This window comes from Cetorhinus maximus, chromosome 5, assembly GCF_964194155.1.
Source record: "Cetorhinus maximus chromosome 5, sCetMax3.hap1.1, whole genome shotgun sequence".
Lineage (NCBI taxonomy): Eukaryota > Metazoa > Chordata > Chondrichthyes > Lamniformes > Cetorhinidae > Cetorhinus > Cetorhinus maximus.
Genome location: NC_135883.1, coordinates 117,147,757 through 117,161,296, shown reverse-complemented (window position 1 = coordinate 117,161,296; position 13,540 = coordinate 117,147,757). Strand labels below are relative to the sequence as shown.

Below are 13,540 nucleotides of genomic sequence, written 5' to 3'. Positions count from 1 at the left end.
GGGGGGTGGGTGTTGATCAGTGAGTACCGCTGGGACTTGTGTGAAACACAAAAGGAGCTAATGAGATTTAGCCCTTGACATTGTGAAAGCACACTTGGATACACTCCATTACCTTTAACCATAATTGAGGTGCCATTATCATGCAACCCACTGCCTCTGATACCAACATCCTCTTCTGCTTAGTGCACTAACAAGATCACCTCCACCATTAACATCATGTTCCAAAGCGCTTGTAACACCATCTTTAGCAGCTGCTACGGGTGATTCTCCATCCCCGACAACCAGCTGCAACCTCCATGGCTACCTCCACAACATTTCTAATCACCTATGGCCTGGCAGACCCACCCCGAGTCCTGGCCATCTCCCTGGCATTGTAGACGCTCTTGTCCTGCAAATACAACATCAAGAGTGATTTTACCGTATTATATAGTGTCGCCGGGGCAAGGCTCTTGAATATGGCAGTGCGTCACAGTGGACATCCCACAGAGGTCACCTGTGGAGCCATGAAAGGAGCCACTGACGTAAAAGTTAAGCGCCACGGTCACTTTCACGGCCCCTGGCAGTGGATGCCCTCCATGTCCCCATGGCACCAAATCCTGCAGCAGGTGGCAGATGTGACTGACCAGTTCCCTGGAAATGCGCAGTCTTCAGCGACACTGGTTCTCGGTCATCTGCAGGAATGAAAGGCGGTGCCTATAGACCCTGGGTCTAGCTAGGCGCCAACCAGTGACGGCTCACTGTGGCTCTTCAGCAGCGTGAGCGGGAGCCGCCTCTTGTTCCTGCTGGTGTTGCTCCTCCCTTTGCCAAACCAGGCACTTCGTCACTCTCTTCTCCTTCATCTCCATGCTCTGTAAGCCACGAGGCATACAGCTAGGTCACTAGGATCCATGCTCCTGATGTATTCCTCCTGCAGGCTGGAATAAAGAGACGCATGGGTTAACATGGGCATTCTAAGAACTTGCCTTTGTTAAGTCTGAAGGCCTCTTAACGCATCCCAGAGAGTGCTGGCCACCACTTGGATGTCCAGTGTTTAGTGCGCTGCATGGCTGCCCGAAACCCCATGCAACTCAGCCCCACTCCACCTGAGCGATTGGCAGCAGCTTCGGCCACTGGACTGCATGCTGTGCTCTCAGCTCAGGTACAGACATTTTCCTAACCCGCACTGCAAGGCTGCACTGTTAGCTTGAACCATGGGGGAGACTGGTCCAAACCGGGGTGATGACATTGCAAGGGGCTGTGAGCACCTCCACCAGTGACTGCTCCATGACAAACTTTTGCAAGGAGCTTGTACAATGTGCGTAGGTGTCCACCTGTTCTGCAGTCCACTAAAATGCTCATTAGTTTGCAACATGTGCCCGAGGGGTGAAAAGCTCTGGAGCACTTGGTGGCACTTCCATGCCTCTGCGTTGCTTGAGTGGGCAGATAAGCTAGGGGCCAGACTCCAAGCATGTCAATCTGGCTGCATCTGAACTGTCCCAGTTGTTCAACCCCCGCAACCCACCTCAACTGCAGTACAGCCCTTGACCCGGTCCTGCACTGTCAGCCCTGGGAAAAAGTGACTCGCCTGTGCCCTCACTGAATGTGCAGTGCCTCAACCTTGAGGTCCAGCAGGCGACCCTCGTGAGCGCTGCACAACTTTACTGTGTATTCAACTCCGAGTTCCCCTCGAAGTAGCAGCCCTCCATTTACATCCCCTATATATATTCTGTTGTGAAACACATTGGCGTGATCTCGGTTGATCTAATGTGGGGGATGATTCTGGTGAGCTGAGCTTATAATGATATGCAGATGTATTATGATAAAGTTCCTGACATCCGACGGTGGGAAACGCGGCCTGCCATTGATGGGCAGTGTGGACAATTGCAAACTGGTTTCACGACAGCATGAAACTGATTTTTGACCTTCTTGCCATATTCTCCACTCACGCCTCCAAACGTGCCTGATGTCAGCAGGCACAGAAAATTCCACCCCTTATGTCTTCTTCACAACATACTTTCCTACCTATCTTTGTTTTGTCTGCAAATTTAGCTACCAGGCCTTCACTCCCCTTGTGTAAGTCATTGATGTAAATTGTAAAAAGTTGAGGCCCCAGCACAGACCCCTGAGGGACTCCACTCATCGCATCCTGCCAATCAGACAAAGACCCATTTATGCATACTCTCTGTTTTCTGCCAGCCAGCCAATCTCCTCTCCAGGCTAATATATTACCTCCTACACCATGAATTTGATTTTCTGCAATAGCCTTTGTGGTGGCACCTTATCAAATGCTTTCTGGAAATCCAAGTACAGTATGTCTATAGACTCCCTTCTACTCCTTCAAAGAGCTCTAATAAATTAGTTAAACATGATTTCTCTTTCATAAAACCATGTTGACTCTTCCCGATTACCTTGAGCTTTTCTAAATGCCCAGCTATAACTTCTCTAATGATTGACTCTAACACTCTCCCCACAACAGACTTCAAGATAACTGACCTATAGTTTCCTGTTTTCTGCCTCCCTCCCTTCTTGATTAGAGGGGTTATATTTGCTACTTTCCAGTCTGATGGAACCTTTCCAGAATCTAAGGAATTTTGGAAAATTAACACCAATGCATCTACTACCTCATTAGCTAGCTCTTTTGAGACCCTAGGATGAAGTCCATCTGAACCCAACGACCTGTCAGCCCACAGCTCCGTCAGTTTTCTCAATACTGCTCCCCTAGTGATTGTAATTTCACCAAGTTCCTCTCTCCCCTCCACCTCCCAATTTATGGCTATTTCTGGAATATTTTTTGTATCCTCGATAGTGGAGACAGAAGCAAAATATTTAGTAATTTCATCCACCATTTCCTCATTATCTACTATTAACTCCCCATTCTCATTCTCTAGAGGACCAACACTCACTTTACCTACTCTTCCTGTTTAAGTACCTGCAGAAACTCTTGCTGTCCATTTTTACATTTCTAGCTAGCTTCCTCTCATACCCTAATTTCTTTCTCCTAATTAATCTTTTATTCTCTGCCACTCTTTATATTCTGACCAATCATCTGACCTGCCACTCATCTTTGCACAGTTATATGCTTTTTCTTTAAGTTTGATGCTTTCTCTAATTTCTTTAGTTAACCACGGATGGTGGGTCCTCCCCTTAGAGTTTTTCTTTACAGTAGGAATAATAATACTTACTCCGAGTATTCTGAAATATCCCCTTAAATGTCTGCCACTGCTTCTCTATTGATCTATCCCCTGGCTTGGTCTTTGCCCACACCCTCTGACTCTGGTAACACCCATGAATGGCAGGCTCCCAGTGCTGCTGAAAATATCGCTCTAAAGCCTGCATCCTCTTCTGGGTGGCGCACTTCCTGTGACTAACCACATGACGGGCCTGGGAGTCAATTGTTGCGCAAGTGGACATCAGGTAAATTTGCCAGGGTCAAAGCACCCCCCCACCACAACTGCCTTTTGCATTTCATGAGTGAGAAAGGGATGGCCTCATGGGGGTTTGGGAAATTGATGAGAGGGCCACGAGGCCCAGATGCTTGTTTCCCAGGCAGTAAAGACTAAAATCTACCCCATTGCCTTTTTAATGTCAAAGCCTGGGACCACCCTCCCAGTGCTGCTAAACTAAGGTTGTATATGAAGTAGGATATCTAGCTATGTAACAGATTTTCATTCGATGTCATTCCGTGAAGCTGAATGAATTGCCATTTGACACACCATTTGTTTTTCAGTAGTGTGTTTGACCATGTACTATTAGACATTAAATCTTATGAATCTGTTTCCACCTTTTTCAATTCAGGTTACACATTTTTAGCTTAAAATTCACAATTGGGCACTGTCAGTCACAAATATAATTATGTCACATTCTTTGAAAACTTAAAAAATGTTACAACTTTGCCAAAAATACTTCACAACTAGCTATCATTTGTGGTTATGTAAAACTTCCTGAACAAATTAAACAAATAGTAAAAGGCTGTTTACACTATAACCATTTTTTAATAAAATGGACTATGACTATGAAGTTAAACAGATTATTTCTCGCAAATATTGAACATTTAGAGAATTCAAATTATGAACCAGAGACACTTTTAATAAACTTTCAATCTGAATTTCAAACGAGCTGCGGAATTGTGTTTTGATTTTATTTAGTCTGTTCAGTTCTACAGTAGGAATGAGTCTTTGGCTTAGTGGTAGCATTCCTGCCTTTAATTCAAGAGCTACAGGCTTCAAGCCCTGCTCCAGTCTGTCCCAGCTAGTGGGTCTAGGAGCTCTGGCTTGGCATCCAGCAGGCTACATGCATTGGTGATCAAGTGAGTTATGTGAGCCTGGAGAAGCCTCCAACTACATAGTACTAATGGCCCTCATATTTAGACTGGTATAAAGATGGTTATGACTATGGAAGGAGCATTCATATTGCGGCCTGTTAATCATCCTGCAAATCCTTTCATTCCTATTGAGCAAGCAGTGTGAAGATAAGAAAACAGCAGCTGCTACAGTTCAATGCATGGCATCAAATGTTTGATGCAGTTTCCTGGAATTGTATTCTTGAACCAACAAGAGGACATGGTGTTCTAGATTCAGTGTTGAGTAATGAGGCAGAATTAATCAACAATCTAATGGTAAGGGAACGCCTAGCTAAAAGAGACTACAACTTTTTTTGCATTCAATATTAGGTTTAAGAGAAGGGTAATCACGAACCAAGCTTTTAAACTTAGTTACAGCTAGCTTGGAAGCTATGAGACAGAAACTAACCACAGTAAACTGAGTGGAACTGTTAATGGGTACTAATTTGGAAGTGTTCAAAGAAGTATTTGGTACAATACAAGATACCTACATGTTTCTAAAGGACAAGAACTTTATTTGTGCAATTAAACAACCTAGGTCAAAAAGAGTTGAAAGCTAGTTAAAATTAAAAGAAAAACCTTACACAAATACAAAGATTTGAGGAGATCACATGGGCTGGAAAGATATATAATAAGAGTTGCAAAAAGAAATAAAACTTGCAAGGGATAATCCTAAGAGTTTTTACCAATATATTGGGAGAAAGAGGGTGGCTAAGGATAATGTAGGTTCCTAAAAACAGGCGGAGATATGTAATTGAAAATAAGGGAAGGGCAGACCAGCAAAGTAATTACTTTGTATCAGCCTTCACCGTAGAAGAAGAGGATAAAGCACTGGAGATATGAGGAAAACAAAATTTAAATCAAAGGACAGAATTTACTGGATTTAATATGAGTTAAAAACGGTAATGGTGAAAATAAAACTTCTGTTTAATCTGGGAAAATCAATTTGCTGTTTCCCCCCCAATCAAGTCCCTGTTCATTTCTTACAATTCACTTAGATTTAGGTTGCTTGTTTGTTCCAATTCAGTACTCAATTTAGAATGCCTCCAATGATTCCTTATCTTTTGTTTTATTTTGTTACATGTTAAGTAAGATATTAAATAGTCATGATAAATTTAAATTTTTAAAAGGGTCTTGAGCACGTTTGTTGCAAAGCCATTCTAGTGAGATCACTGTGTGAAACTATACTCTTTCCCTTAATATGCTGACTGCTCTCAACTGTGATAAATTCCAGCAATACCAAAATAAAAACAGAGGTGAAGTCATTTTGGTGTAATAGTCAATAAAATTAATGTAATCACGGTTTTATTTTATGTGTTTAGCTGCATAAAATTTGATTTTATTTTCCCAATTTGCTTCATTACAGCATATGCTATCAAAAGTTGGAAGGTGGAACTTTGACATTTTCTTGTTTGACCGTCTGACAAATGGTAAGTTAATCAGTGAATTTTTAGTAAGTTGGTGTATGCTGCTGATGAGGGAGGGAGCTTGTACTGTGTCTACCAAAATGTACTTGTACAAAATGTAATGTTACATAACCATATTAAAAAATGATATCACAGTATATAGTTGCAAGATGTTGCTACTAATGAAGTGAAGATATTCTGAAGTCTCTGTAGTGGTAGTTGATCCCACAACCTTCTGACTCGAGCAAGAGAGCTACCATTGAGCCAAGGCCATGATTCTTTCTTAGTAAACATAAGGTCTGGAATCATCCTTCACACACTTCTCTGAACAATCTACAACACATCTGTGTACTTTTTGAAGGTTAGGCTGTCTAAAGTTGCACACAGTATTCCAAATATGACCTTACCAATGATCTGTGTATGTCTACAATAACATGTTTTGGCACATAATTAAATGCCTTTGATGTAAATGACATAATGATCCAGAATTTTCGGTCAGCGATGAACAAACTGTGCCAGCCATTCATTACACTTACTGTTTCTGTGGGCTTTTGCACTAGAACCTGCAGTAATTAGAAATCCATTTTGGTGAGACACCTTCACCTCCTTCTAGAACCTGATTGAACAGGGCAAGCAACTGTGTATCATTTTAACTAATCAGAGAGAAGAGCTCTTAATGTGACACGCAGGCAGTCTATGCTAAAACAGTTAATTTAATGCCAAATCATGTACGGAAAACAAAATAAAAAGAGGGAAAGATAGGAATAAGAGAGAATATAAAAAAACTCCTACAATAATTAAAATCTGAAGGAATGAAACTCCAGACTTGTAAAAGAAAATGTTAGCGCCAACGGAGGCAAAACCCAATGCCACAGTCCCTCTGAGGCCGTGCCTATTAAAAAAAATGTTCTGTCCAGCTTTGGCAAAAAGGGCAACAGTGACCAGCAAGATGCAGTAGTGTGTAGCTTTTGAAATGCCTCAAGGATCTACTGCTGATCCTTGTGTGCCCTGTTCCATTACTTAATGGATTTTCAATCAATAATTTATATTTTTTAAAACTGAACAAAATATTGCAAAATATGGCTGCCCGAGGGACACCTGATTTCTTTTGTTGATTGAAACCACTCCAATGTCTCGGAAACAAACGGAACATTCCAGACTGCTGTTGTATAAATTCCCTTTCTGAAACTAATTCAAAAGGGTAATTTCAAATTCAATGGGTCATTCAAACACAAAGACATTGGAGAGAATTTTCTCCCGGTCGGAGGGCATTGGGAGGGCCCGGGCAGGCGTACAGCCGATCGCCGCTCGTGATTGGCTGCGCGCCACCATTTTATGTGGGCGGGCCTATTAAGGGCCAATGGAGCGCTCCCTGTGCGGACAGGGGCAGTAGGCTGAGTCGGAGCCTGCCACGCGAAAGAGCACAGAAATCTCCCTGAGGCACAGAGCTACCTCAGGGAGGTTAGTTTGATTTGTACAAATTTTAATAAAGAAAAAAAAATTTTTAAGACATGTCCCCTCATATGACAGTGTAACATAAGCTGGGACATGTCAATGAACTTTAATAAAAACTTTCATTCAATTTATAAACACTTCATGAAACCTCATCCCGTCCGTGGATGAGGTTTCATGATAAATGCGAAGGCAGCCTGGGCTCTTCGCCTGCCTGCCAACCTTAAGGTTGGACAGACAGCTCAGTTAATCACTTTAATTAGTTTTTAAATGGCTTTAATGGGCCTTTGACAGTTTGGCGGGCGCGCAGCCGACTCCGCTGCGTGCCTGCTGAACTGAGGATCGGAATGATGCGTGGTGACATTGGGACGCACGGCCGACGTCACCGCGCTTCTTTTTACGCATCGGTGAGTGGGGTCTGCCCCTGCTCGCCAACCCGAAGATTCTGGCCATTGGCTGTTCAAACTCTCAAGGTGTCAAACAACAACACATGGTTGGAATAAACAGATATGTTTTGTTTGAAAAAAGGACTTTGAACTTGTGGAAGTCACACGCTGTGGAAACCATTTTGGTTGTCTGCTTTTAAACTAGAAGAAGGTGCTTGCAGACAGAGACAGAATTCCACTGAAAGCCATCAAACCAGCCTCATGTCATCCAAGCAGTCAGGGTAATAAAGAGCAATACCTTGAAAGTGGGAGGACTCCTCCCAACCTGTTCCAACTTTGAGTTCACCTGAGAGCAAACCACCTGAAAATCTGACCACAATAAACCTCTCAGCTTACTCAGAATCCTCCGCTTGACCAAACTTTCACTTCAACTATAAAGCATCACCTTCATCGAAGAAACTACAGGCCTGGAACAAAAGAGATTGAGATAATTATAAGTTGCAACCGTATTGTTCATCTGTATCTAACCGTTGTGCGTGTGAGATGAGTGAGTGAGATGTTGCATTTTAAAATTCAGGGCAAGTGTGTGATAATAATTAAACTTTTATTTTAAAACTCGACAAAAGCTGAATTTTTTAAATTGAGATTCTCGCTCTAGGGTAAGAAAAGATACACCTTTTACTTACCAACATTCTGATCATGGGCAGTAAAATGGAACTCACAAATTTTGTTTGTGACATTTGGAAGGAGTCAGAAGCAAAGAAGTTCAAGGCCACAGTGACTTTAATTTACTGCTGTTTAATTTAACTTGTCGTGTTTATTGTTAAGAAGTCCAACATAGAGCCTAAGCCATGGTCTAGCAAAATGTTTTTTCTACCTTTTGCTGAAGTAGGAAAAAGTAACTTAAGGCTATGTGGATATTTGGTAGGTAGAGGTGCGTTACAGGCTGCAGGGAGTACCCATGCTCAGCTCATCATGCAGATCAATGCCCAGTATCCTGGCAGCAATTATGATTCCTTTGTACCACAGTAGTCCATTAGCATTTGAACTACCCTGAGAAAGCAGAAGGTGGCCACAGGGTAACAAGGACAATCTGTTGACTGCCTGGCTCAGGACTCCAGTGCGCAACCCAAACGCTCGTGGGCAGCATGCATATAATGGAGGCTGACAGGTGGTCAGCTTCTGCTGCCTGGACAGTTCCAGAGGAGCCCTGCAGTACTGTTCCGAGCATGTGTCACAGTTCATCATGGTTTGCTGTAGCGTGCCATCAGCCATGCTATCATGAGGACATAGCCCTTGCCACCATATGTGGTGATCAGGAGGAAAGGAGGAGGCAACCAACACAGCCCCTTTCCAACTGGGCTATCTGTGAGCAGCTCAAATGACAGCGGTACCAGTGAATGCAACCCCACTTCTCCATTTAACAGCAGTCCCACACCTCACTGGCACAATGCTGAAGTAAAAACGACCACAAAACAAACATTCCAAACCAACTTTATCAATCCAGCAATCCAATATTCCATACAAATATTAGCCAATCACCCTTGTGCATTCTCTTGCTGCCTGCCTTCTGTGTGCTTTTTCCCATCCTTGCGCTCCTACAGTGCAACAACTTAAATTTTTATAGGGCCTTTAACACAGTAAAACATCCCAAGGTGCTTCACAGAAGCATTATAAAACAAAAGATGACACAAAGTAATAGGTCAGTTCACCAAAAGCTTGAAAAAAGGGGTAGGTTTTAAGGAGTGTCGTAAAGGAGGAAAACAAGGTGGAGAGGTTTAGGGAAGGTATTCCAGAGCTTGGGGCCGAGGCAATTGAAGACCCGCCCACCAACAATGAAGCAGTTAAAATCAGGGATGCACAAGAGGCCAGAATTATAGGAGTGCAGATATCTCAAAGGGTTGTGGGGCTGGAGGAGATTATAGAGATAGGGAGGGGTGAGGCCATGCAGGGATTTGCAAAATACTATGAGAATTTTAAAATCAAGATGTTGCTTGACCAGGAGCCAATATAGGTCAGCAAACAGAGGGGTGATAGGGAAACAGCACTTGATGCAACTTAAGACACGAGCAGAAGAGTTTTGCATGGCCTCAAGTTTATAGACTCATAGACGTTTACAGCATAGAAGGAGGTCATTCGGCCCATCGTGTCCTTGGCAGTCAAAGATCTGACTACACTAATCCCATTTTCCAGCACTTGGCCCATAGCCCTGGAGGCTATGACAATGCAAGTGAATATCTAAATACTTCTTAAATGTTACGAGAGTTTCTGACTCAACCACCCTTTCAAGGCAGTGAGTTCCACACTCCCACCACCCTCTGGGTGAGAAAATTTCTCCTCAACTGCCCTCTTAGTCTTCTACCTCTTACCTTAAATCTATGCCCCCTGGTTTTTGACCCCTCTACTAATGGAAAAAGTGCCTTCCTATCCACCATATCTATGCCCCTCATAATCTTATACACCTCTATCAGATCCCCTTTCAACCTTCGCTGCTCCAAGGAAAACAACCCTAGCCTATCCAATCTTTCCTCATAGCTCTGACCCTCCAGCCCAGGCAGCATCCTGGTCAATCTCCTCTACACCCTCTCCAGTGCAGGGTAGAATGTGGGAGACCAGCCAGGAGTGCATTGGAATAGTCAGGTATAGAGGTAACGAAGGCACGGATGAAGTTTCAGCAGCAGATGAGCTGAGATAGAGATGAAGTTGGGCGATGTTTAGAAGGTGGAACTAGGTGGTCTTAGTAATGTCGCAAACATAAGCTTACCTCAGCATCAAATGTAATTACAAGGTTGCAAACAGACTGGCTTAATCTCAAGGCTGCTGCCAGGGAGATAGAATCGGTAGCTGGGGAATGGTGTTTGGAGCATGGACCAAAAACAAAGGCTTCACTCTTCCCATAATTGGAAGAAATTTCTGCTCATCCAGTACTGGATGTCAGACAAGCAGCCTGATAATTTAGCAACAGTGGAGGAATCGAGAGTGGTGGTGATGAAGTAGAGCTGGGTTTTATTAGCTTACGTGTAAAAACCAACAGCTAACACTGCACGCTTCAATCATGTAGCTGAGCAGGCAACACGAAATTTGCATGCTGCCTGCGTCAGAGACAATGGACGTGGGTCGATCGCACATTGTGACCCGCGTCCCCACTCTTGGGCCTTTTCGAATTTCAAAACCAGAGAACATAAATACACCCTATGTATCAAATAGAATAGAGGAACATAAAAACATATGAGTAATAGTACACAAATATTTAAATGTTGATTGCATGTGGAAATAACTATTGACAGGGCAAATGGGATTCTGAAATAGGGGTGATGATGAATCTGTAAAAGACATTGGTTAGTTTGCAGTTGAAATGTTGTGCACAGTTTTGAGCACCCTAAAAGAATATTGGAACCATGGAAAGGGTGCAATTTAGTTTTGTTAGAACAAAAACAGGGATGAGAGAATATATTTTATGTTGAGAGATGTTTTGGGATAAGCATCTAAGCTTTTGTAATGCTTTTTGATGGTGAATAATAATGCCCGTATTTTTACTTTTTGTAAAATTTGAAACCCAGATTTAACAAGACTGGGCAATGTACATAAAAGGAAGAATAGCCTAAAAAAAACAACTGAAAGGGAATGCATTCTACATAGAAGTATATGGAATTATACAACACAGAAACAGGACATTCGGACAATCAGACATTAGGATCTTAGGAGCCGTTGATGAACTAAAATGAGAAATAGCACAAGAAGAATTAAAACTTTGACATGCACACACAGTTGGAAATACCAATTGCAGCAATGGGGAAAATGATTGGTCTCTGCTTCAGGGAGACATTACTTATCCAGAACAAAAGAGGAAAGGAGAAAACATCATAAAACAGCAATAATTTTGAATTCTTTGTATGGGCAAACTATTAGAATAATCTTATTGTACAGAAGATGCTGACTGAGAAAATCTTACTTTTCTTCCAGACTGTTCGAGTTTATATTCTTCTTTCCACCATCAACAAAATTGAAACGCCAAACCCACATTTTTAAAAATTTAGTTATGGGATGTGGCCGTCACTGGCTAGGACAGCATTTATTGCCCATCCCTAGTTGCTCTTGAGAAGTTGGTGGTGAGCTGCCTTCTTGAACCGCAACAGTGTAGGTACACTCACAGCGCTGTTAGGAAGGGAGTTCCAGGATTTTGACCCAGCGACAGTGAAGGAACGGCGATATATTTCCAAGTCAGGGTGGTGAGTGGCTTGGAGGGGAACTTCCAGGCGGTGGTGTTCCCATGCGTCTGCTGCCCTTGTCCTTCTAGATGGTAGCAGTCAGGGGTTTGGAAGGTGCTGCCTAAGGACCCTTGTTGTGTTTCTGCAGTGCATCTTGTAGATGGTACACACTGCTGCCACTGTGCATCAGCGGTGGAAGGAGTGAATGTTTGTGGATGAGATGTCAGTCAAGCGGGCTACTTTGTCCTGGATGGTGTCAAGCTTCTTGAATGTTGTTGGAGCTGCACTCATCCAGGCAAGTGGAGAGTATTCCATCATATTCCTGACTTGTGCCTTGTAGTTGGTGGACAGGCTTTGGGGAGTCAAGAGGTGAGTTACTCACCGCAGGATTCCTAGCCTCTGACCTGCTGTTGTAGCCACAGTGTTTATATGGCTAGTCCAGCTCAGTTTCTGGTCAATGGTAACCCCCAGGATGTTGATAGTGGGGGATTCAGTGATGGTAATACCATTGAATATCAAGGGGCAATGGTTAGATTCTCTCTTGTTGGAGATGGTCATTGCCTGACACATGTGTGGCGCGAATGTTACTTGCCACTTGTCAGCCCAAGCCTGGATATTGTCCAGGTCTTGTTGCATTTGGACATGGACTGTTTCAGTGTCGGAGGAGTCGCAAATGGTGCTGAACATTGTGCGATCATCAGCGAACATCCCCACTTCTGACCTTATGATGGAAGGAAGGTCATTGATGAAGCGGCTGAAGATGGTTGGGCCTAGGACACTCCTTATCCAGGAGAAATTTTGTGTAGCAACGTGATCCTTATAATATAGGATGACCCTATAATTTATTGTTTTATTAAATGTTAGTCCTAAAATTTTGTCAATGTTAATTAATTACTAATGAGCTCTTCCTTTATTTCAGGGAATAGTCTTGTCACCCTGTTATGTCACCTGTTTAATCTCCATGGTCTCATTCATCACTTCCAGTTGGATATGGTAAAATTGCACAGATTTTTAGGTAAGTCAAATAAATATTTGGAAGTGTTACATATATTATATGTAGTGAGCCTAATATTATTGCTGAAAAACTGTTGATGTATTTTTTTCTAAAAATAAATATCACAAGGATGATAATGCAGTACACACAAAGGCACTAGGAACATTGTTCCTTAAGTGCTGTAGGTGTATATATTGCTGGCTTTGTGCTATAAAGTGAGGCCATCTCCTTTAACTGAATTATTGGTGAATACTTATTTCTATTGCAGTCAATGGAATTAAATATCAGGCATTATGTATAACAATCAATACCGCACATTTTGCGCCACTACCTGAGAACTGACTCTAAGTTTTTTTTAAAATGGCAGAAGCACGATGTACAGGCAGAATGGCACCATTCTAAGGTGTTTCTCCAGACTTTCAGGAGGTGTTATGGATGAGGGTAGATTTTTTTCAGAGCTAAGAGGAGCCATCCAGTAAAGAATACTGTCAGATAAGCTTGGATGGAGTTGGTAAAGGTGGACAAGATCTTGTTCGGCTGCAGTTGGATAATTGTATACAATTCTGAGCACTCCATTGTCAGAAAGATATAGGCCAGGATCTTTAGGTCAGCGAGTGGGAGTCGGGGCCCGCTCGCCAACGCGTAAAATGACGCAGGATGACGTTGGGTGGAACGCGCCATGTCACCCCGCGTCATTTCAATTTTCAGGTCGGCGGGGGCGCAGCCAAATCAGCTGTGCACTCGCCAACCTGTCAACGGCCTATTGAGGCCATTTA

General features: G+C 42.9%; 1 protein-coding gene across 7 annotated transcripts in view; it reads left to right on the top strand.

Annotated features, from left to right (window-relative positions):
* Positions 1–13,540, top strand: part of LOC144680873 (3',5'-cyclic-AMP phosphodiesterase 7B-like) — a 189,668-nt gene that overhangs the window by 137,960 nt on the left and 38,168 nt on the right. For all 7 annotated transcript variants that reach the window (XM_078542356.1, XM_078542358.1, XM_078542357.1 and 4 more), the window contains 2 exons: positions 5,685–5,748; positions 12,690–12,785. In XM_078542356.1, coding sequence (XP_078398482.1) covers positions 5,685–5,748; positions 12,690–12,785 — 160 coding nt within the window. The remainder of the gene's footprint in view (positions 1–5,684; positions 5,749–12,689; positions 12,786–13,540) is intronic.